Source organism: Hydra vulgaris, chromosome 04 (genome assembly GCF_038396675.1).
Source record: "Hydra vulgaris chromosome 04, alternate assembly HydraT2T_AEP".
Taxonomy (NCBI): domain Eukaryota; kingdom Metazoa; phylum Cnidaria; class Hydrozoa; order Anthoathecata; family Hydridae; genus Hydra; species Hydra vulgaris.
Genome location: NC_088923.1, coordinates 24,374,556 through 24,397,769, shown reverse-complemented (window position 1 = coordinate 24,397,769; position 23,214 = coordinate 24,374,556). Strand labels below are relative to the sequence as shown.

General features: G+C 28.3%; 3 protein-coding genes and 1 long non-coding RNA gene across 5 annotated transcripts in view; 3 read left to right on the top strand and 1 right to left on the bottom strand.

Moving 5' to 3' along the window:
- Positions 1–17,252, bottom strand: part of LOC136079681 (voltage-dependent calcium channel subunit alpha-2/delta-4-like) — a 50,358-nt gene extending 33,106 nt beyond the window's left edge. Inside the window, exon 1 of one of the 2 annotated variants that reach the window (XM_065795861.1) lies at positions 17,076–17,252. In XM_065795861.1, the coding sequence (XP_065651933.1) occupies positions 17,076–17,082 (7 nt within the window). In that variant the 5' untranslated portion in view covers positions 17,083–17,252. The remainder of the gene's footprint in view (positions 1–17,075) is intronic. The other variant, XM_065795860.1, reaches the window with a different exon arrangement.
- LOC136079683 (uncharacterized) lies at positions 1,296–4,436 on the top strand. The gene is made up of 5 exons (XM_065795865.1): positions 1,296–1,403; positions 1,489–1,901; positions 2,116–3,256; positions 3,471–3,564; positions 3,648–4,436. Exons 2-3 carry the CDS (start codon positions 1,853–1,855, stop codon positions 2,604–2,606), a joined length of 540 nt encoding a protein of 179 aa, XP_065651937.1. The 5' UTR covers positions 1,296–1,403; positions 1,489–1,852; the 3' UTR covers positions 2,607–3,256; positions 3,471–3,564; positions 3,648–4,436.
- LOC136079682 (uncharacterized) lies at positions 7,442–10,582 on the top strand. Its single transcript, XM_065795864.1, has 5 exons — positions 7,442–7,549; positions 7,635–8,047; positions 8,262–9,402; positions 9,617–9,710; positions 9,794–10,582. The coding sequence occupies exons 2-3, from the start codon at positions 7,999–8,001 to the stop codon at positions 8,750–8,752; spliced, it is 540 nt and encodes a 179-aa protein (XP_065651936.1). The 5' UTR covers positions 7,442–7,549; positions 7,635–7,998; the 3' UTR covers positions 8,753–9,402; positions 9,617–9,710; positions 9,794–10,582.
- LOC136079684 (uncharacterized) lies at positions 15,460–16,502 on the top strand. The gene is made up of 3 exons (XR_010638126.1): positions 15,460–15,663; positions 15,757–15,834; positions 16,111–16,502. It is a non-coding gene; the product is annotated as an uncharacterized LOC136079684 (long non-coding RNA).
- Positions 17,253–23,214: the final 5,962 nt, after the last annotated feature.

The window sequence follows — 23,214 nt, the reverse complement described above, 5'->3', positions numbered from 1 at the left end:
ATCATAAAATCTACAGTCTTTTAAGACTTCTGTCAACCACTTTTTGTTTTCAACTTCACTCTATGCATCTATGCAATAACATTTAATACAATTTTAAAAATAATTAATAATACTTTTTTAACTCCAGACTTAAACAGTGGTTGCTTGCAGCCTTGCAGGAAGTGAATTAGTTTAAAAAAATATATAACCAATTTTATCAGTGTAAATTCAAGTATTACCTGAAAGTTTTTGCTTGTTTACAATTATCCATTTTGTTCATATTTATCATTTTTTTATAACTATTTTAATATATTTATTATATTAACTTATTTGTCCATATGCAAAACGCCCAAACTTCAAGTAATTTGATTTTGAGAAAATAACAAAAAGCTTAAACTCCTAGTTGGGTATTAATAAAGAAATTTTTTTTTCTATTTATAGGACTACAAACTTTTAATTGGTCTAATATTTAAATAGATAAATCAATTTTAGCATACAGATTGTGAAAAGGGAACTAACTAAAAGAATTTATTTAATTATTGTGTCTTAGCACGTTTTGCAGATGGTCTCCTCAAATGATCAAAATGGATCTTCTTTGATTTTTTTTCTCTGTTGCTTAAGTACTTTGCACGGCTTAACTAAAACTAAAGGCTTTTAATTTTTTTTATTTTGTGTGTATGTATATTCTATGTATATCTTTTTTTTTAATTGTGTTTGTGTATATTATAGTTTGTAACAACTTCACGAGTAGTTTTTTAATAGTCAAAATTACATTTTTATAACAACGCATATTAATTCGTTTTTGACTTAGCGTTAAGCTCTGTTGTTACTCTGAGTTGACTAATTGCATTGTTTGATGTTTGTCTGCTGACTGGTTTTTTTTGTATATTTGAACGGAAAAACTGAAATACGCAAACCGAAAAACTTAGGGAGAAAATATTTTGCCGCCCGATATTGAAAAATAACTTAGCCAATATCTATTAAATATTGACTCAGGCCAATTTAATAAATATTGAAAAATCCACTTTAGGAATGGGGGTGCGCATTATGCTAAGCCTTAAACAAAGCTTGCTACGGATATGAACATCATTATGCTAAGCAAATAACAGGACAAAACAGCTTTAGAATATTTTAAAAACAAATTAAATTAGTTGCTACTTAAAGTTGTAATAAAAAAACTCAACAAAGTACCGACAAAAGTGTTTTTCAAAAAAAGCTTTCTAAAATTTTTATAATCTTCACAATATTTTACCATAAAATTGTCCATTACAACTGCCTAAATAATACATAACATTTTCCTAAAATTTTCCCTAGTTAAAAATTTCCGAAAAATTTTCAACCCGCAAAAGCGCTGGTTAAACGGAGAAGACTGGCTAAAGGGATCAAACACTTATCTTTTAAACTAGATAAATAACATTTCTCAAGTATATTACTTAAAATATTATTTAAGTTAAATAATTAATACATATAAAGATATAGATTATTTATAAAGTACTATTTTTGAATTAGGTTGACAGACCAAGAATTAGACGTAGTACTGAGCTTATTGATATTATACTATCATCTTATGTTAATACAAAAGATGTTGAACCTCTCAAAAAAAATATGTGCAGCTGCTGCTTTACTCTCCTTGGAAAAGATTAAAAATTTAATAATAAGTTACTTGATAAGTAAATTAGAAGTTTTCAAATATTTATTTATAAACTTCAAAAATTAGCCTTAAGGCGTATAATAATTTAAGAGTAAACTTTATTCTTCAAGATGTTATCACAACTGTTGTTCTAGTCAGGCTGTTTTGAATTAAATTAATTTGTCAGAAACTCTTGATCCTACATTATTTGAGCAAGTTGCTTCAGGCATAAGAAAAAAAAAGATGGAACGAGAAGGCATTGAGAGAGGCCAATCCTTTAAAATATCTACAGGTCTGTAAGTTTTTATTTTTCATTTTTAAATAGTTAAAGAGGGTTTATATGCTCAGATAAAACTTACATGCATGTTTAAAACACTCAGTAAATATGAGGTTTTTAACTAAGCAATTGTATAGGTTGCTAACAACTTTTTCAAAATGTTTGCTATGTAAAATTAAAGTAGGTGTAGGTTAAAGATACATATAATTAACTATACTTTATCTTTAAGGTGGAAATCCGTTAACTTTAACTGTTGGAACTAAAGACAATAAATCTTCTAGAAAGTTTTTTAATCAGATATCATTTCAAACAGTGATGGAATTAACTTCTGTTTTGGAATCGACAAAAAATAAAACAAAAAAACTGATATCAAGTCTCCGTAAGAATCTGGGATTATCTACTGTTGTGGAGAATAATGTAATTAGTACGATGACATTATTACAAGAGGAAATTGAATCTAAATATAAAATAGAACAAGAGAACTTTATTTGGAATGATGAAATTGTAACAAGACATGTAGTATTTATCCATGACACTTCTGAATTTATTCTTATAAAAAGTATGGTACGTATATCAATCAATGGAGGTCAAGGATTTTTTAAAATAATTGCAAATGTATTTGATAGAACCAACAAAAATGAGATTTACATTGACAGCGGAGTTAAAAGGTGTTTTATTCTTTCTATTTTTGAAGATGTAAGTAAAGAAAATGGAAATTAGCAAAACATCTTGAGTAAATTAAATCTGGATATTGTTACATATCACCTTGCATTTGACTTAAAATGTGCTAACAGCATCTTAGGTCTGTCTACTCATTCAGGTAAACATGCGTGCTTGTGGTGTGAAAGCGAATGTTCCCTAGAATCTGGTAATCCAAAAAAGTTAGGTTCTTTTGATCGTTGGTACAACTTATTTGTTGAAAGATTTTTAAAATGTTTTTAGTCCTCGGCTCGTTTATCAAGATAAAAATGCTAAAGATAAAATTAATCACTTTGTCCCTCCACCAGAGTTACATCTTCTTATGGGGGTTGTGACATTACTTGGAAAGACTACTTTTAGATCATTGGCCTCTTTTTAAAAATTGGCTTAAAGAATATTATATCTTACTTCGATGTTATTATGGGATAGCCTTTGATGGGAACAATTCCAATAACTTCTGGAAAAAGTAGATATTTTATAGAGAGATGTGTTAGCATCTCAAACTTATTTATTGCCTATAGTTCATTGCCTCAGAAAGTTTGCAAAGGTTAATGAGTGCATCTTTGGATACGAATTAGGCAGCAGTGCTTCTTCAGTTATTGGAGAGTTCAAAAGTATCATTTTGTGATCTACAGAAGTATGCAAAGATACATTTAAATATAGAGCCGAAGGTTAATTTCAAATTTTTTATAACTTTATATATAGCGAGCTATATTTTAGTTTGAAAATATACGGTTTTTCAATACCACCAAAAAAACTTTGTTTGGTGGTATTGAAAATCACAAGAATTGGTAAACTTTTGAAATTTTAAGTTGTTTCTATTGTTGTATATTAATATTTTGGTGCAACTTCTGATTGTTTATCATTTTGGTTTTCTATTTTAAGATTGCAATAAACATATTAAAAAGGAGTAAAGCACAACAAAGGTCAAAGAAAACGGGACTTTTTATTATAAAAGAGGCAAAACCAGCTATATCAGGTAGAATTTTATCGATACTGGAGTTATTTAAATTACTGGTTTCTAAAGTATTTATTTAAAAATGCCTAAACCTTTCTGTTTAGATGTACAGCTTTCAAAAAGCTTGAATAGTCTTCAACATTTGATATAACTAACAATTTAAACCTGCACCAATATCGAACATTATTGCTTGTCTCTGTGAAGAAAATTTTTAAGATTTTGTCCAGATGGTTGTCGTGAAAGTTTTTTGTTTAAAATCAAGAGACCGTGGATTAAAGCTAGCTTTGATGTGTTAAATGATTTAATTTTAGTGACAAAAACTTTTAATATGCATAAGTCTTATTCCAAATTGACTAAAAATGCAAAAAGAAGAACCATCAGTTATTTGACTAAAACAAAATGAGTTTGAAATTGAATTAAAAATTTTTTTTGAGCTAGCAATTCTAATCTCAAAAATATAATCAGTAAAGATAAGAAAAAGTTGCTATTAAGTATAAAAAAAAGGTAGTCAAGGCTTTTAGTTAAATAATTTAGCGCTGGTTTAACCTCTGTTAATTTATTCAGGAAAAAAATTGTTCACAGTTTAAAAGCTTGATAGACGAAACACCCTTTAGTGAACTTATAGAGACGATTCTAAGCGAGGACTCTTAAATTGAATCTGATTCCGATCCAAGTGGTTGGTATGACATAGATGTCTCTGAAAACTCAAATACTGTAATTGCAAAAATTCTGAAAGATATTTATACTGGTAATGTTTCACTTACTACTGCAGCCTGTGATATGTCACTAAATGTTTTACAGGAGGTAGCATCGGCAATTTTATACCAATCAGGTGTTGATCTTAAATAAAATAAAAGCAGTTGTCAACTGCTTATAGAAATAGAAAAAGAAAATGAAAACATGTCAATCATTACAAAAGACGATGTTGAGTTAATGCATCTCCATATTCATCTACAATTCATTTTGATGGCAAGACCTTGTTTGAGCTAAACAAAGGAAAAGTATTGAAGAGGGATAGAAGGGCTGTTTTAGTTAACATTAATGGAGATACTTACATACTTGGAGTACCTCCATCCATTGGTGAAGATAACAGAAATTCTTGTTTACTTCTTATAACAGAAATTCTTGTTTACTTCTATGCAAAATGGTACCTATAATCTGAGCATGTCATTAAAGCTCCGTTTCTCAACCTTACGGCCATACATCAAATGCATCTGTAAAAGAATGTTCTTAAATTTTAACTTTTGTTTATAAAAGATCAAAACAACTTGGCATCCTTAGCAACCTCAACTTGAAGTTTCATGTTCTCACACTTAATGACCAAAACCATGTTCTACACTTAATAACCAACACTAACTCGAGAAATCTCAGTTGATTATTATTACATTTAAATTAAATAAATTATACTAAATAATATTAAAGTGACGTTGTAAGCGTATAACCAACACCATAGTGTTAAAGTATAACATTTAACTTTAGCCATCCTTTTCTTTCGTTTATTTTTTATCATTATAGTAATATTGTTAGAAATAGAATTCAAATATAAACTGGCCATTTAAATTTAAATTGCTAGTTTACATGTACACATGTATACAGGTATAGAAGCAGGAAAGTAGTTGAAGTTATTCATGATGACAAGTTTGATGAGTTCATTCCTAAAAATTCCTGAAGTTACTCAAGTAACTTCTCGGATGTCACAAAATTCCAACCTTAGTTCTGTATTTTTTCTGTTCTATAATAATTATCTTGCTGACAATCTTACACCTTGTGTGACCTTATTCGATAACAATACAATTGAAAATTTTATTTTCTCACAACCCAACTCCCAAATTAACATTTGATTGCTTAGAAAATGCAGCTGAGCTTGTTTCTTTTGAGTTTGAAATGGCTGGCAATTTAAATCCAAACATAACTTAGTTGTTTACTACTGATAATTATTGCAATATAACAATATTATCAATATTTCTTCATTGATAAATAACAACTCTCTTACTGAGTCTTCTACTTTACGGCTTTGCAGATTATCATTTAGTGTTGGCCTTCTGTGGAAACCCTATATACTATCCATTGCAAAATTAGCACCTGCTTATGTGTATGCTAAGGTAAATGATCATTATTAGCAGCAAACAACTAAGTTTTTTTTGTTTTAAAACTCACAATTTGCCTCTCTTTATTGTACTCACCGCTTTCTTATTTCATTCTCTACCTCTATAAATCTCTTATTCGTCCTTGTATAAAATACTGTTGTTGATTTGGGTCTTTTCTTTAAATGATACCCATTCTTTTGCATCTAAAAACGCATTGTAAATGTAGTTAAATATGCTCTAGCTGCCAAATGTGAGCCTTTGTTCCATTGTTGTAAGGTTACATCTTTTTATTTATTTATTTACAAACGTTACCATGGTGGCGCTATTAGTAAACAAGCTATCATCTGTTGTTTCAACAACCAAAGCTTAATTTTACATGACTTGCTAATCAGCAAAGTTACATCTTTTAACTGTACAGGTTCTTTTAGGTCGAAATTACTTTTATTTATCTAGCTTTATTTCTTGCACATCGTTGTTTTAGAATTCTTTTCTGTCTTTATGTTTTCCTGAATCATAAAATCTACAGTCTTTTAAGACTTCTGTCAACCACTTTTTGTTTTCAACTTCACTCTATGCATCTATGCAATAACATTTAATACAATTTTAAAAATAATTAATAATACTTTTTTGACCTTGAGACTTAAACAGTGGTTGCTTGCAGCCTTGCAGGAAGTGAATTAGTTTAAAAAAATATATAACCAATTTTCTATCCAGTGTAAATTCAAGTATTACCTGAAAGTTTTTGTTGTTTACAATTATCCATTTTGTTCATATTTATCATTTTTTTATAACTATTTTAATATATTTATTATATTAACTTATTTGTCCATATGCAAAACGCCCAAACTTCAAGTAATTTGATTTTGAGAAAATAACAAAAAGCTTAAACTCCTAGTTGGGTATTAATAAAGAAATTTTTTTTTCTATTTATAGGACTACAAACTTTTAATTGGTCTAATATTTAAAATAGATAAATCAATTTTAGCATACAGATTGTGAAAAGGGAACTAACTAAAAGAATTTATTTAATTATTGTGTCTTAGCACGTTTTGCAGATGGTCTCCTCGAAATTGATCAAAATGGATCTTCTTTGATTTTTTTTCTCTGTTGCTTAAGTACTTTGCACGGCTTAACTAAAACTAAAGGCTTTTAATTTTTTTTATTTTGTGTGTATGTATATTCTATGTATATCTTTTTTTTTAATTGTGTTTGTGTATATTATAGTTTGTAACAACTTCACGAGTAGTTTTTTAATAGTCAAAATTACATTTTTATAACAACGCATATTAATTCGTTTTTGACTTAGCGTTAAGCTCTGTTGTTACTCTGAGTTGACTAATTGCATTGTTTGATGTTTGTCTGCTGACTGGTTTTTTTTGTATATTTGAACGGAAAAACTGAAATACGCAAACCGAAAAACTTAGGGAGAAAATATTTTGCCGCCCGATATTGAAAAATAACTTAGCCAATATCTATTAAATATTGACTCAGGCCAATTTAATAAATATTGAAAAATCCACTTTAGGAATGGGGGTGCGCATTATGCTAAGCCTTAAACAAAGCTTGCTACGGATATGAACATCATTATGCTAAGCAAATAACAGGACAAAACAGCTTTAGAATATTTTAAAAACAAATTAAATTAGTTGCTACTTAAAGTTGTAATAAAAAAACTCAACAAAGTACCGACAAAAGTGTTTTTCAAAAAAAGCTTTCTAAAATTTTTATAATCTTCACAATATTTTACCATAAAATTGTCCATTACAACTGCCTAAATAATACATAACATTTTCCTAAAATTTTCCCTAGTTAAAAATTTCCGAAAAATTTTCAACCCGCAAAAGCGCTGGTTAAACGGAGAAGACTGGCTAAAGGGATCAAACACTTATCTTTTAAACTAGATAAATAACATTTCTCAAGTATATTACTTAAAATATTATTTAAGTTAAATAATTAATACATATAAAGATATAGATTATTTATAAAGTACTATTTTTGAATTAGGTTGACAGACCAAGAATTAGACGTAGTACTGAGCTTATTGATATTATACTATCATCTTATGTTAATACAAAAGATGTTGAACCTCTCAAAAAAAATATGTGCAGCTGCTGCTTTACTCTCCTTGGAAAAGATTAAAAATTTAATAATAAGTTACTTGATAAGTAAATTAGAAGTTTTCAAATATTTATTTATAAACTTCAAAAATTAGCCTTAAGGCGTATAATAATTTAAGAGTAAACTTTATTCTTCAAGATGTTATCACAACTGTTGTTCTAGTCAGGCTGTTTTGAATTAAATTAATTTGTCAGAAACTCTTGATCCTACATTATTTGAGCAAGTTGCTTCAGGCATAAGAAAAAAAAAGATGGAACGAGAAGGCATTGAGAGAGGCCAATCCTTTAAAATATCTACAGGTCTGTAAGTTTTTATTTTTCATTTTTAAATAGTTAAAGAGGGTTTATATGCTCAGATAAAACTTACATGCATGTTTAAAACACTCAGTAAATATGAGGTTTTTAACTAAGCAATTGTATAGGTTGCTAACAACTTTTTCAAAATGTTTGCTATGTAAAATTAAAGTAGGTGTAGGTTAAAGATACATATAATTAACTATACTTTATCTTTAAGGTGGAAATCCGTTAACTTTAACTGTTGGAACTAAAGACAATAAATCTTCTAGAAAGTTTTTTAATCAGATATCATTTCAAACAGTGATGGAATTAACTTCTGTTTTGGAATCGACAAAAAATAAAACAAAAAAACTGATATCAAGTCTCCGTAAGAATCTGGGATTATCTACTGTTGTGGAGAATAATGTAATTAGTACGATGACATTATTACAAGAGGAAATTGAATCTAAATATAAAATAGAACAAGAGAACTTTATTTGGAATGATGAAATTGTAACAAGACATGTAGTATTTATCCATGACACTTCTGAATTTATTCTTATAAAAAGTATGGTACGTATATCAATCAATGGAGGTCAAGGATTTTTTAAAATAATTGCAAATGTATTTGATAGAACCAACAAAAATGAGATTTACATTGACAGCGGAGTTAAAAGGTGTTTTATTCTTTCTATTTTTGAAGATGTAAGTAAAGAAAATGGAAATTAGCAAAACATCTTGAGTAAATTAAATCTGGATATTGTTACATATCACCTTGCATTTGACTTAAAATGTGCTAACAGCATCTTAGGTCTGTCTACTCATTCAGGTAAACATGCGTGCTTGTGGTGTGAAAGCGAATGTTCCCTAGAATCTGGTAATCCAAAAAAGTTAGGTTCTTTTGATCGTTGGTACAACTTATTTGTTGAAAGATTTTTAAAATGTTTTTAGTCCTCGGCTCGTTTATCAAGATAAAAATGCTAAAGATAAAATTAATCACTTTGTCCCTCCACCAGAGTTACATCTTCTTATGGGGGTTGTGACATTACTTGGAAAGACTACTTTTAGATCATTGGCCTCTTTTTAAAAATTGGCTTAAAGAATATTATATCTTACTTCGATGTTATTATGGGATAGCCTTTGATGGGAACAATTCCAATAACTTCTGGAAAAAGTAGATATTTTATAGAGAGATGTGTTAGCATCTCAAACTTATTTATTGCCTATAGTTCATTGCCTCAGAAAGTTTGCAAAGGTTAATGAGTGCATCTTTGGATACGAATTAGGCAGCAGTGCTTCTTCAGTTATTGGAGAGTTCAAAAGTATCATTTTGTGATCTACAGAAGTATGCAAAGATACATTTAAATATAGAGCCGAAGGTTAATTTCAAATTTTTTATAACTTTATATATAGCGAGCTATATTTTAGTTTGAAAATATACGGTTTTTCAATACCACCAAAAAAACTTTGTTTGGTGGTATTGAAAATCACAAGAATTGGTAAACTTTTGAAATTTTAAGTTGTTTCTATTGTTGTATATTAATATTTTGGTGCAACTTCTGATTGTTTATCATTTTGGTTTTCTATTTTAAGATTGCAATAAACATATTAAAAAGGAGTAAAGCACAACAAAGGTCAAAGAAAACGGGACTTTTTATTATAAAAGAGGCAAAACCAGCTATATCAGGTAGAATTTTATCGATACTGGAGTTATTTAAATTACTGGTTTCTAAAGTATTTATTTAAAAATGCCTAAACCTTTCTGTTTAGATGTACAGCTTTCAAAAAGCTTGAATAGTCTTCAACATTTGATATAACTAACAATTTAAACCTGCACCAATATCGAACATTATTGCTTGTCTCTGTGAAGAAAATTTTTAAGATTTTGTCCAGATGGTTGTCGTGAAAGTTTTTTGTTTAAAATCAAGAGACCGTGGATTAAAGCTAGCTTTGATGTGTTAAATGATTTAATTTTAGTGACAAAAACTTTTAATATGCATAAGTCTTATTCCAAATTGACTAAAAATGCAAAAAGAAGAACCATCAGTTATTTGACTAAAACAAAATGAGTTTGAAATTGAATTAAAAATTTTTTTTGAGCTAGCAATTCTAATCTCAAAAATATAATCAGTAAAGATAAGAAAAAGTTGCTATTAAGTATAAAAAAAAGGTAGTCAAGGCTTTTAGTTAAATAATTTAGCGCTGGTTTAACCTCTGTTAATTTATTCAGGAAAAAAATTGTTCACAGTTTAAAAGCTTGATAGACGAAACACCCTTTAGTGAACTTATAGAGACGATTCTAAGCGAGGACTCTTAAATTGAATCTGATTCCGATCCAAGTGGTTGGTATGACATAGATGTCTCTGAAAACTCAAATACTGTAATTGCAAAAATTCTGAAAGATATTTATACTGGTAATGTTTCACTTACTACTGCAGCCTGTGATATGTCACTAAATGTTTTACAGGAGGTAGCATCGGCAATTTTATACCAATCAGGTGTTGATCTTAAATAAAATAAAAGCAGTTGTCAACTGCTTATAGAAATAGAAAAAGAAAATGAAAACATGTCAATCATTACAAAAGACGATGTTGAGTTAATGCATCTCCATATTCATCTACAATTCATTTTGATGGCAAGACCTTGTTTGAGCTAAACAAAGGAAAAGTATTGAAGAGGGATAGAAGGGCTGTTTTAGTTAACATTAATGGAGATACTTACATACTTGGAGTACCTCCATCCATTGGTGAAGATAACAGAAATTCTTGTTTACTTCTTATAACAGAAATTCTTGTTTACTTCTATGCAAAATGGTACCTATAATCTGAGCATGTCATTAAAGCTCCGTTTCTCAACCTTACGGCCATACATCAAATGCATCTGTAAAAGAATGTATGTAAAAAGCCAATAGCTGCTGATGCTGTATTAAAGTCTCAGTACAAACATTGTTGGCATTTGGATTCAACCATAATGCCTCAAGCTATGCAAGATGACGAGTTAACATTAGAGGAGAAGGTAAAAATTGCATCAGCAATCCTGTTATTTGATATGCCGAGCTCTGACTATTGTAAGCCTGAGAACATAGTTGATATCAAACAAAGTAAAAGTTGGTATAAACTTTATAAAATGAATGCAAATATTTGTAAAAATCCACAACCTTTGTCTGTCTTGGTTATTGACTTTTCTTACCCAATTTTTGTTATGATTGGGCTTGGTAAGCAACAAGTTAAAATGTGATACAGTAAAAGATAAAGAGATAATCTTGATAATTGATTAGGTTGTCAAATGTTTTTTGTTTTGTTATAAAATTTCATCTATACATTTATATTTTCATTTACACATACTCATTTTTATTTTTCTGTATATGTATATATAATATATATATATATATATATATATACATATATATATATATATATAAATATATATATACATGTTTATATATATATATATATATATATATATATATGTTTATATATATATATATACATTTATATATATGTATATATATATATATACATATATATATATATATATATATATATATAAATATATATATATATATATATATATATATATATATATATATATATATATATATATATATATATATATATATATATATATATATGGATTTTCAAAATACTTGTAGCTATTAAGCTGTTATGTAAATGACAATAAGGTTGTTAAACTTTTGATAATTTTTGTGTGTTATGTTATAGATAATATATAAAGCAAAACAAAAATTGCTCTTCTTCAAAAAAATGAAGAGCAAACTTTCAATAAAGTTAATCTGTTTAAATCTTTGTTTAAAGAAGTTTCAAATGTTTATAACCTTCATAAAGATGATTTCGATAAATCAGACCTTACCGACTTTAAGAATAAGTTGTCTCTTTTTAAAGCAAAAGTGGAAGCAAAGTTAGATAAGCATAATATTAACTATGACAGATTGATTTTAATAGAGAGTGTTTGGCTGCAGGTAAAGAAACAGAATTATTTGTTAATAATTTTCTTAATGCAATCATTCTATTTAATTAAGTTTCTATTTACAGGTGGAGTTTTTCCCAATTTTGATGAAAGAGTTAAATTTAAAGAAGTTCCAGGTAGAATAAATAAAGTTTGGAAAAATCTTAGTAAATGAAGCAAAAGAGCTAAAATTGCCCATTTAGCTGAAAACAATCACGAAGCATTGGCCTCAGCTTTTTTAAAAAGTTCAGCAACTGAATCCAACATTAATAGAAACAATTTTATCTTTATAGTGAAGAAGGCTTTGGATCCAGATAAAGCAAATAAAATTAGGAAAAACATTTCTCTGCATGAACCTGTTAAAATGAAAGTTGAAGATGCCTACTGCCTAAAAATTCAAAGTGATCTGTCCGGTGAACAATATCAGATAATCAGTAATAGCTCCTTGTTACAAAATGCAAACATCTATCGTCTTTTCAAAAAATTTTAACTGAAAAAAAGTAATGCTATGCTGATAAAATGATTTTTTCAGAATCATTTTGCTCCCTTCAATTTCTTTTTAATCACACACTGTGTAAAATCTTGCGCCTAAATAGTTGCAATAAAATATTTTTTAAATTGTTGGTTAAAGATATCAATCAACATTATGCGGTTATGGAATTATGGGTTTCAAAGGCGGTTTTGATGGAGCGTCTAGCCAGAGTCTGTATGAACAAAAATATTTAGATACAACTCTAGATGAAGTTATTAGAAACAAAGAGAGTATTTTCCAAACATATAATGTGCCTTTAAAACTGACTATTATTAATACAGTAATATGGTGCAACAAAAAACCATTTAGTACACATTTCTGCAGACCAGTTTATTTGCAGTACAAAAAGGAAACAGATGTGCTATTTAAAGAAGAAGAGAAACAATTACGAATTGAGATTCAGAAACTTGACTCGTTTGTAGTACGTTTAGAGTCAGAACCGACAAAGTCATCTATGATGACAGCTATGACAAAGACATCTATGACAGCTATGACAATGACAGCTATGACGATGACAGCTATTACAAAGACAGCTACGACAAAGACATCTATGATGACATCTATGAAGTCATCTATGATGACATTACAAAGTATAATTTGGATTTGACTATGTTTGATGGAAAGGTTGTCAATGCACTGACAAGTACTACCTCTTTTTAAAGCTGTAATGTATGTTCAGCAAAGCCAACACGGATGAATGATATTAAAATGATTAGATCTAAATATGTCAATAAAGAAGCTTTATTTTTTGTTCTTTCACCACTTCACTGTTGGATAAAATGCTTTTAGTACATTCTTCACATTGGATATAAATTGAAAATAATGTCATTTTATGCTGAAACCTCTGAGCAAAAAGAATCAGTTAAAGAAAGAAAAGCATTTATCCAAAAGAAAATGATGGAAGAACTAAGTCTTACTGTTGACATGCAAAAGCAAGGTTTTGGAAACACTAATGATGGTAATACTGCCCAAAGAGCCTTTGAGGAATGAGATACCTTCTCTGGGATAACTGGTGTAGATGTTGACGTCATTTTTAGACTTTTTTAGACAATTTTAAAGGCAGTTTGTTCAGGATATGATTTAGATCCAAGGTCTTTTCAGAATTATTGTAATGATACAGCAGATAAAACTCTTTCTGAATATAACTGGTATGTTATTCCTCCAAGCGTTCACAAACTTTTAGAACATGGTTTACAGATTGCCGATGCATTAGAACTTCCCATTGGATTTTATTCAGAAGAATCACTAGAGGCTCTTATCAAAGAGATTAGAAATGCAAGAATAAACCATTCATGCAAAATTTCAAGGATAAATGTTATGAAAAACCAGTTTAACTATCTTATGATAAGGAGTGATCCAGTTATATCGAGCATCCAATTCACTAACCATAGACGTAAAAATGGGAAATTGCTTCCAATAAAAGTTCTTTCTCTTCTTAAACAGTCGTGATTTTTTTGTGAAATTTTTATTTATAATTAAATTCGCCATCAAAAATTAAACTTTTCTATGAATTAAAATTTAAAATAGTTATAATGGTAATGCTCTGAGTATATCTATTATATACTTTTTGTTGATGTCTGAATTTTTTTTTATTAACGATAGTTCTTTCAATCATTGTTATGCATATCAAAAATTTGAAAAACTGAAAATGAAAATTTTCTATGAGTTAAAATTTAAAATATTATAATAGTAATGCTCAGAGCATTCTTTTATATACTCTACATAATAAACTTGTTTATCAACTTGATAATAACTTAATAATAAGTTAATAATATGTAACCAAGTAAAAAATTTATCCTTCATAAAAATATTTAATGAAGTTACATTAAAAGTATACAAAAATGCAGAATAAAATCAAGACAATTTCAAAATTTAATGAACATAACTTCGAAATTCATGAATTAGAAATAAAACAGAAAACAAAATAAAAATATATAAGTAATAATAATATTTAATATAAACAATTATGAAGATCTAATAATATAAAGATAAAATTTGAAACTTCAAACACTTTCAAACATTTTTTTTTCTCACAAAGCCTGCTTACCTCAGCCAAATAAAAAAAAAAATAATATTTAGTGTGTTTAAATATCCTAAAAACACAATAATGTAGAATAAACATAAACTTACTTCATTTTGCTTAACATTAAAAAAAAATTTTATGAAACATTTTAAAAATTTTATAGTTGATAAAATATATTTCATAAAAATAATATTTATTAGTAGGTATAAATATATAAATAAAACAGTATAAAAAAATGTTAACAAACATCTTAACTTGCAATGTGTGACAGGCTACACATCAGTGTTGAACGTGTTTAACTGAGAACTGCATTCAAATTATTTTATGAAGTAAGTTTATGTTTATTCTGCATTTTTGTATACTTTTAATGTAACTTCATTAAATATTTTTATAAAGGATAAATTTTTTACTTGGTTACATATTATTAACTTATTATTATGTTATTATCAAGTTGATAAACTTGTTTATTATTGGTTATTATTGAAATACAGTGTTATTATTGAAAGACCTCCAGAAATGTAAAGACTGGTACTAATGTGAATAAAATGTATAAACAGCTACAAAAAAGTATTTAAGGAATTATGATTAGTATTTTCAAACGACTATTTGATTATGTTGCATTATATAAGTAATGAACTGAAGTGCTCACAAATTTTCTATTTTTACAGATTAAAATGATTTATATTAATAATTTTTCATACAAATGTTGGTGTATATCTTAAAAAACTGTGTTTCTCTCGTTTTTATTCATTTATATCCATTTATATGTTGCATGTTTAAAAACAAAAACAATTTGTAGTTTGTTTTTCAAAGTTGATAAACATCTGATACAAGGTATCAGATATACTTTGTATGAAGTTATAGTAATCTTATACAAAGTACCAGTTTATTAAAAACCTTAATGTTTGTGTTAAGGTTATCTAAGTAAAGCCATGATCCAAGCAGGGATGCGGAGTCCCAAAAGGACTCCGGATTTGTATGTCACAAAATGATTACTTCAAGTATTGTGAATTTCAAAATAGGTATCACAGATGTAATGACTTGGAGAGCTGGTCAGTTTTTATTAAAAAATTTGTGCAGGCAAACATCAAAAAGAATGTATAAGCAACAAATTTTTAGGTTTCATTTTATTTCTGAAAATCCTTTTGCATTTTGATTATATCTTGATTTCAGAAATTATATTTGTTCAAATTAATTAATATATTTTTTTAGACTTGGATTTTATTTACATCATTTCAAGATATTTTCATATAACCTTCAGGAAAAAGATAAGATATTCAAAATATGAAAGTAATTTTTTTCTATTAGTTTTTATCAATAGTACCTGTTATAAAAATATCAATAAGATGACACCTTACTTGTAGATGTTTATAGTAGTTCTATTGGTTTAAGGTTAAGTTAAGGTTAGCTATTTAATCCACAATACATTTAAAGCTAGGCTGTTCAACAAGCTATGCAAACTACAATGTGTGTAGATTTATGAAATAGAATTTACAAATCGAACGAAAATAGAACATGTATGATAATTTGATAGGACAGTAGTAATTTTTTATTTTTATTTTTTAGGTATTGGAAGGCGTACAGCCTTGACGACTTACTTTCCTGCATCGAAATCAAAAGAACCTTCAACTACAAACCAACTTAAAATAATTTTTATAGCAGCATTTTCTAAGAAGAATTTTATTTGTTAATTAGATTAATTATATTTCATAATTTCTTTAAATTAATTTTGGAGATTGTTTAACTCTGGTGTTTTACAAAATTTTAAGTTGAAAAAATTATTTTACATATAGATTTTTAGTTTTTTAATAATTAACTTTTATTCAGAAGTACAATTATAATTGTAGTGTCCAATTTTGTAATGTTTTTTCTGCAAATATCAATTTGATATTATGTTATCAATGTGTAAGTATAATCTCAAGATATAATTAAAAAAATGGTAGGATGAGGTACATTAACATACACTTTGTTTTCTTATAAATAAAATTCAAGTTTAGCGCAAAATGTCTGTACCGATAGAAACCACTCGCAAAAACTTCTGGTATTGATTGGTCTATTAAAATTTTACTGCTATTTTTACATGGTTTCCACTTACTATGATTGGAAGTGAGAAAACACGCAAACTGGCAATCGGGATATTTTTAAGCAAAAATTAACGCCGTGGTAATTTGACTTTTGATAACATTTTAGGTGTGAAGTCTATGAAAAACAGATTAAAGAGTTTTGAGAGAAAAATAGTTCGTACGCGGCTATTTAATGCTTTACCCTATTTAATTACAAAGTATAACAAGAATGACTCTGCAGCATATTAGGCCGGGTGAATAAAAAAAAGCAATTACTTTTGCTCAGCGTTTTTGGAGTAATTGCTCAGCTTTACGTGAATAAAATTTTTAGCAATATTTCTCAAATTTTTATTCGCGTAAAGCTGAGCAATCACTTCAAAAATGTTAAGTAAAAACATATGCTTTTTTTTATTCACCTAGCCTATTACTGTTTTTTTTTTAAAAAAATCTTAATTAAAAAAAAATTACCTTCCATCGTATAGACTTTCACACAACTTTTATTTATGTTGATTATAAACGTTATACATTTTATATATTATATAATATACTTTATATTTTTAATTTCTACTTCATGTCGATACTTTTGTGACTTAACTCTTAAATAACTCTTGCAATACAGACAATGCCACAGAATAAAAAGAAAGTAAAAGTATCGCATGAGAACTATATTAAGTAACTATTTATTTGCTAACGATTTGTTTCTATCAAATAATGGCTAATATATGATGTAAAACAATGTTTGTTTGAATCTAATGTAAACCAGGTTTACAAAAAACAGTTTAAAGCATGCTGGGACGTAAATTTTTTTAGTAAAAGTTGACATTAATTCAAGAACGGTAAGTAGGGAGTCATAAGTGGAGTCTTTTCAGAAATTTAGTGTAATAAATGAATAAAAATACGGCAAGAACTAATTTGAGTAACTAATCAACTTTTTGCAATCAGTAAAAAATAAAAAGTACTTCATTCAAGTTTTTTTTGCGTTGAGAAGATGTCTAATATAAAAAACTCAAGCATTGATCCTCAAGGTTCACCATTTAAGATATTATGCAGAGACTATATCACATTGGTTGACTTGTTGACGTCTGCTTATTGTATAACTTTTTATCCACTCTGATAATTTTTAAATTACATTTATTTCTTGACATGATTTACTGACATTGATTACATGGTTTACATACATTAATTAATTTGATACTATTATTATCAAATTTACGTTGCTAAGCTTGAAACTTAAATCCTCCATTTCAATTAGAGTGCATCTACCCCTTGTGTAAAATATTTCAACTTTTTTTGAAAAAAAAAAAACTTTTGTTTGATCTTTTTGAATTATAGTTTAAATAATAATTAAGTTTAAATAAATCATCAGTTGTCTCTATATTAACGTTACTTAAGCTTTTCGAAACAAACGTAAAACTACACTGCACAAATTAAGCGCGAAAAAGCAAATTGTGTGTGGTCCAACTATTGTTATATGTGGTTCTGCGCAAAACGCGGTGGGGGTTAAGTATTTTATGCTTACAAAACCAATGCGTTATTTTTTTTTTTTTTTACAGTTTTATACGTTTATACTGTTTTTTTAGCTTCACATCAGGGAGCAAAGCACATATTGCTGCAGAGTTCCGCTTTGCGTTAATCATTTTGAATAATGTGTTCAAGGTAAAGAAATAATACATGCTTTTGATAATAATGCTATATTTCCCTTTGCTAAAAATATTTATAAGGAGTTTAAAGATGAGGAGCTTTAATTATAAACTATCTGTTGGAAATGAAACTATCACAATAACTCTACTTGTGGCTTCAGTATTGACTCTTGTGGTGTTACCGATTAACAAATTATTGCTTTTCTTTAATTGATATTAGTCAAATATTTTTAAAATGTTGTCAATGCATTTCTATTAGATTGAGTCGCAGATACGCGAACTTAGCGGTTATAATTTCATAGTACAAAAGTACGTATTTTTTGTTTTTAATATATAGAATTTTATTTAAATTCAATGGTCTAAAAACTTGGAAATTACAGAATTTTTACATACATGCATACACACACACACACACACACACACACACACACACACACACACACACACACACACACACACACAGATATATATATATATATATATATATATATATATATATATATATATATATATATATATATATATATATATATATATATATATATATATATATATACATATTATGGGCGTTAAGTAGTCGTTGCTTTCATTAACTAGTTTACAAGTTATGCTTCCCATCTCTTATAAGACGCAATGTTCGTTGGGTAAAACTATTTTTGTCGTATTTGATGTGGGTTAAACCCGAAGTTGATGTTTTGTCTTATTGTTATTTTAGATTTATTTTTTGTTTTATGTATAGCGGAAGATTTGGGTTTCGTAGAATTTGATTTAAGATTTTTATACATATATTGTCAATGCATGTATCAGTGTTTTCGATGTTATACTTTGTTCTCACAATTTCTCTTCTAATACCTATAGATTTTAGCGTTTTAAGATGTATATGCTGTATTCCGTGGTTTATTTTGGTACTGCTTGCACACGGTAACGGTGCACTATGGATCAATTGACTAAGTCCAAATTTTCGGTATATTTTTACTAGTATTTTGGTATAAAAATCTAGTTTTTTTAGGCTTTTAATTAGGTACTGAGCTCAGAAAAATTTGGGCTTAATGCGTTGCAATAGTCGGTTGGTGTTTATTTTTATATTTAAATCCAATCCTAGGTATTTATATGATAATACATATTCGAGAGGTTTGGAGTTGATGGAAATAATTGGTGGTGGGCGTGTGTCAAGTTTATTACTAGGTATGCTCATAATTTTGCATTTTGTTATGTTTAATAACATTTTGTTTTTGATGCACCAGTAATTAACTTTGTCGCAAATTTCTTGTGGTTGGGTTGAGTGGGCTAGGTCTACGACAATATATGCAAGGATGTCATCAGCAGTCAAATATATTGTTTATATCAAGTATGAAGAGTACAAAGAGAACGGGTCTGAGTGCACTGCCTTGGATGATTCCACAGGTCGTCGTTCTGTTGCTACGCTTTTTAGTATAATATAAATTTGCTGAAATAAGTCATTTAGGAAGATATACTGAAAATTTGGTAAGAAGAAGCTTGTCAAAGGCTTTAGCAATTTCGATGAATATTGCAATTAAATTTTTCTTTTTGTCTATAGCAAGATGCCAGTCTTTTATGACACGTGCGATTACATCCATGGTGCTTTTACCTGGAAGAAAGCCATATTGATTGTTGTCTTCTAAGATGGTGTGAGTATGGTGAATAATAAACTTGGTGACATTTCTTTCTAATGTCTTGCAGAGTTGGGATGTGAGAGAGATTGAACTGAAGTCTGACCGTTTTTCTTGGGTTTGTTAATTTAATAATAGGTGTTATTTTTGCAAGTTTCCATTGATAAGGCGTAAATGAGTGAGACAAACACTAGTTAGACAGAAAACTTGGAATATCGGAGATTTCAAGACAAACGCATTCGAGGTAGATCTGATCGGGTCCAGCTGATATTTGTTTTAAGTTTTTTAAAAGGTTTGAAACAATGCCTGTAGTAAAAAGAAAGCGTTCGTTTTGATGGTTTGATTTAGTTAAAAAGCGAGATATGTCTGGCTGCTTTAAATCATCGAGCGTTCGTAAGTATCATATCTAAAACACGGTTTGGTCTTGTTGGTTGGTTATTTAATTGGTGAATACTGTGCATTAATTAAACTTTTGGTGTTGACACCGTTTAAGTCACCAGTTACATGTATTAGAGGTTTTTTATTGAGTGTATTGCTTGAGATAATATTTTTGATTTGATGTAGGAGCTTGTAGATTGATGATTTTTGCTTGTTCGCTACCCACTATGGTATGTAAGCGCATTTATTTATGCTTGTTAGTTTTCTTACTCTTAAAGTAAACAGTCAGATTTTCATTTTAAAGGAATTATTCAAAGTTCTGCTCTATTTTTTTTTATTGTATTTACGTTTCTTTAAAACACATGTTTCATATATTACAAGTTGTGGAGTTATAGTTGTTTGCAAAACTTTGCTAGCTCATAGAAACTTAAATGAACTTGTTTTACTAGAAACTTAATAGAAACTTAAGATAGCTTGTTTTACTAGTTAAAGTGCAGTTTGTGGAAACATTCTGTGTTGTTTTTTTATCTATCCCAGTGAACATGCCGGTTGCGGACCATCATTTGAAATATCGCTGCTGGCGACATTTCAGATGATGCTGATCTCTATAATAACTGGATAGCACATTTCTAAATGTACATAGTTGAATATACCAGTTAAAACGGGCTTTGTTTATCCTATTGTTAGAATTTTTTTATAAACTAGCCAACTAATAAATGCACACTTTTTCTAAATAAAGGCGCGTTAAAAAGAATATCTACAAAAAAATTGTTGGTCTATCCTTGTTTTTAGCAATTACTTGGTCTTAATTGTCACATATTTGGCTGTGGTACTTTTTAAAGAAATCAAGATATTTTTTTATTAAAGATATCTTCACCTGATGAGAGTTTTAACATAATAAATATTAAAGTGTGTGCATAAACTAATTTATTTTTGCTAAAGACAAGCACTTCACATTAGTTAAATATAAACAAATAAAAATAATAGTAATTTAATAAATAATAGTGTATTATTTATAAACATTGCTTTTATATGCTGATATTTAACTTCCCTTTCTGACATCTTTAAAACATTACGACCATTTTTCTTCTCGAATTAAGTTGTTCTTGGAACATCCTTTCGAAAAAATTTTAAAGCCTGTACCAAATTTTTGCAATCTAAGTTTTTTGCACTAAATAATGCTGGCTGTATGGTTAGTTTCACAATTTTTCGAAGACTGGCTTTTGAGTTGATAAAAACTTTAACAAATGTGGGAAAAAAAGCAGGTTGTTCTTTACTAAATACAAAGATTTTCTAGATAAAAAAAAAAAAAAAAATTATGTCTCGCAAGTTTTTTATCACTTTTAAATTAAAATGTTGTGTGTATATATATATATATATATATATATATATATATATATATATATATATATATATATATATATATATATATATATATATATATATATTTATATATATTTATATATATATATATATATATATATATATATATACATATATATATATATATATATATATATATATATATATGTACAAACATTCTATACATGTTTTAGAAAATATACTGTAACAATGGGAACACCTGAAACAGGTATATATACTGCACCTTGTGCGCCAAAACCTAGATAATTTTTTTCAGAACTCACGAGTAGGATGAAATGTAAAAAAACTGATAATCTTCAGGGAAAAGAACTGGAAGAACATGCTGTAAAAAGATTTGCATCTAATCCCTTTACTGCAACCAGGTCTACTTTATATGGTCCAAATTTTTCATTGCATACTTTTTGCAATTTGAGACTAACAGACAGAACATGGGCTGAATTTAAGAAATTTGTTACACAGAATCATCATCTTGTTCCTCCAGGTTTAACCAAGTTAAAAGAATACAAAAAATTGACATCCAGAGCATGTGGAATATTCAAAAACTGAAGTAAAATGTAGTATCTTCAATATGATCAAACATTCAGTTTCTAAAGTATTTGAGCATCTTTTGGAGGATGAAGATAATCCTATTAAAGTTTTAGCACAGGAGGAGCATAATATCATATACGTTATTTGCAAAGTGGGAGGTGATGGTCAGAGTGACCAATCTGAGTTTCAGAATGCAGCAACTATGAAGTGAGGTGTGAATGATTCCACTGTGTATAGCATACTGTTTGTACTGTTGGAGATTCGAAGTCGGAAAAAGGTAATATGGAAGAATCATAATCCAGATAGTACAGATCCAACCCGTCATCTTATGTTTTGTTTTGCCAAAGAGACTGCTAGTTTTATTCAAGAGAAGTTTGAACATTTACAAAATGAAATTTTATCTTTAGAGAATATCAAGTTTACACTTCATGAAAATACTTTTGTTATAAATTCAAGTTTGTCAACTATTTATACCACAATGAATAATGGTAAAACACTTAATGCTGTGGTATCAAAAATGCTTAAAATAGTTTTAGCATTTCAGTGCTGTCATCTATATCAAGCAAGTCCTAAGGAGCTTAATTTGGAAACTATTTGGAATAAAGATAAACTTGTAGACAAGAATATATTAAAACTTGGAGTTTGCAGTCTTCATTTGTGGATATGCAGCATGGAGTGGGTCTTCAATACTGCATGCAAACTTCCTGCAGTGAAACATGGAAGAAAAATTCCAGCAAAAAACAGCCAAGAATTTATTGAAAACAAATAAAAATTCCAGCACTTATTCAAAACACAATTAAAAATAAGGGTATCTTTTGTCAGGAAGGGAAGTGGTACATCCAATACTGGCAATGTTACAAAAAAATTCTTTAACAATCTGTGATTGGAAGAATTTTAAATTTGAATACCAATATGATCAAACTATTTAGGGACCTGCTCATTGATATGAACAGTTCAACCACAAGACCAGATGTAAAAATTTTTAAGCAGAAATCTGAACGTCTGTTTGATCTCATTTCTAACGATCAGTTTTTAAAAGCCATTCCA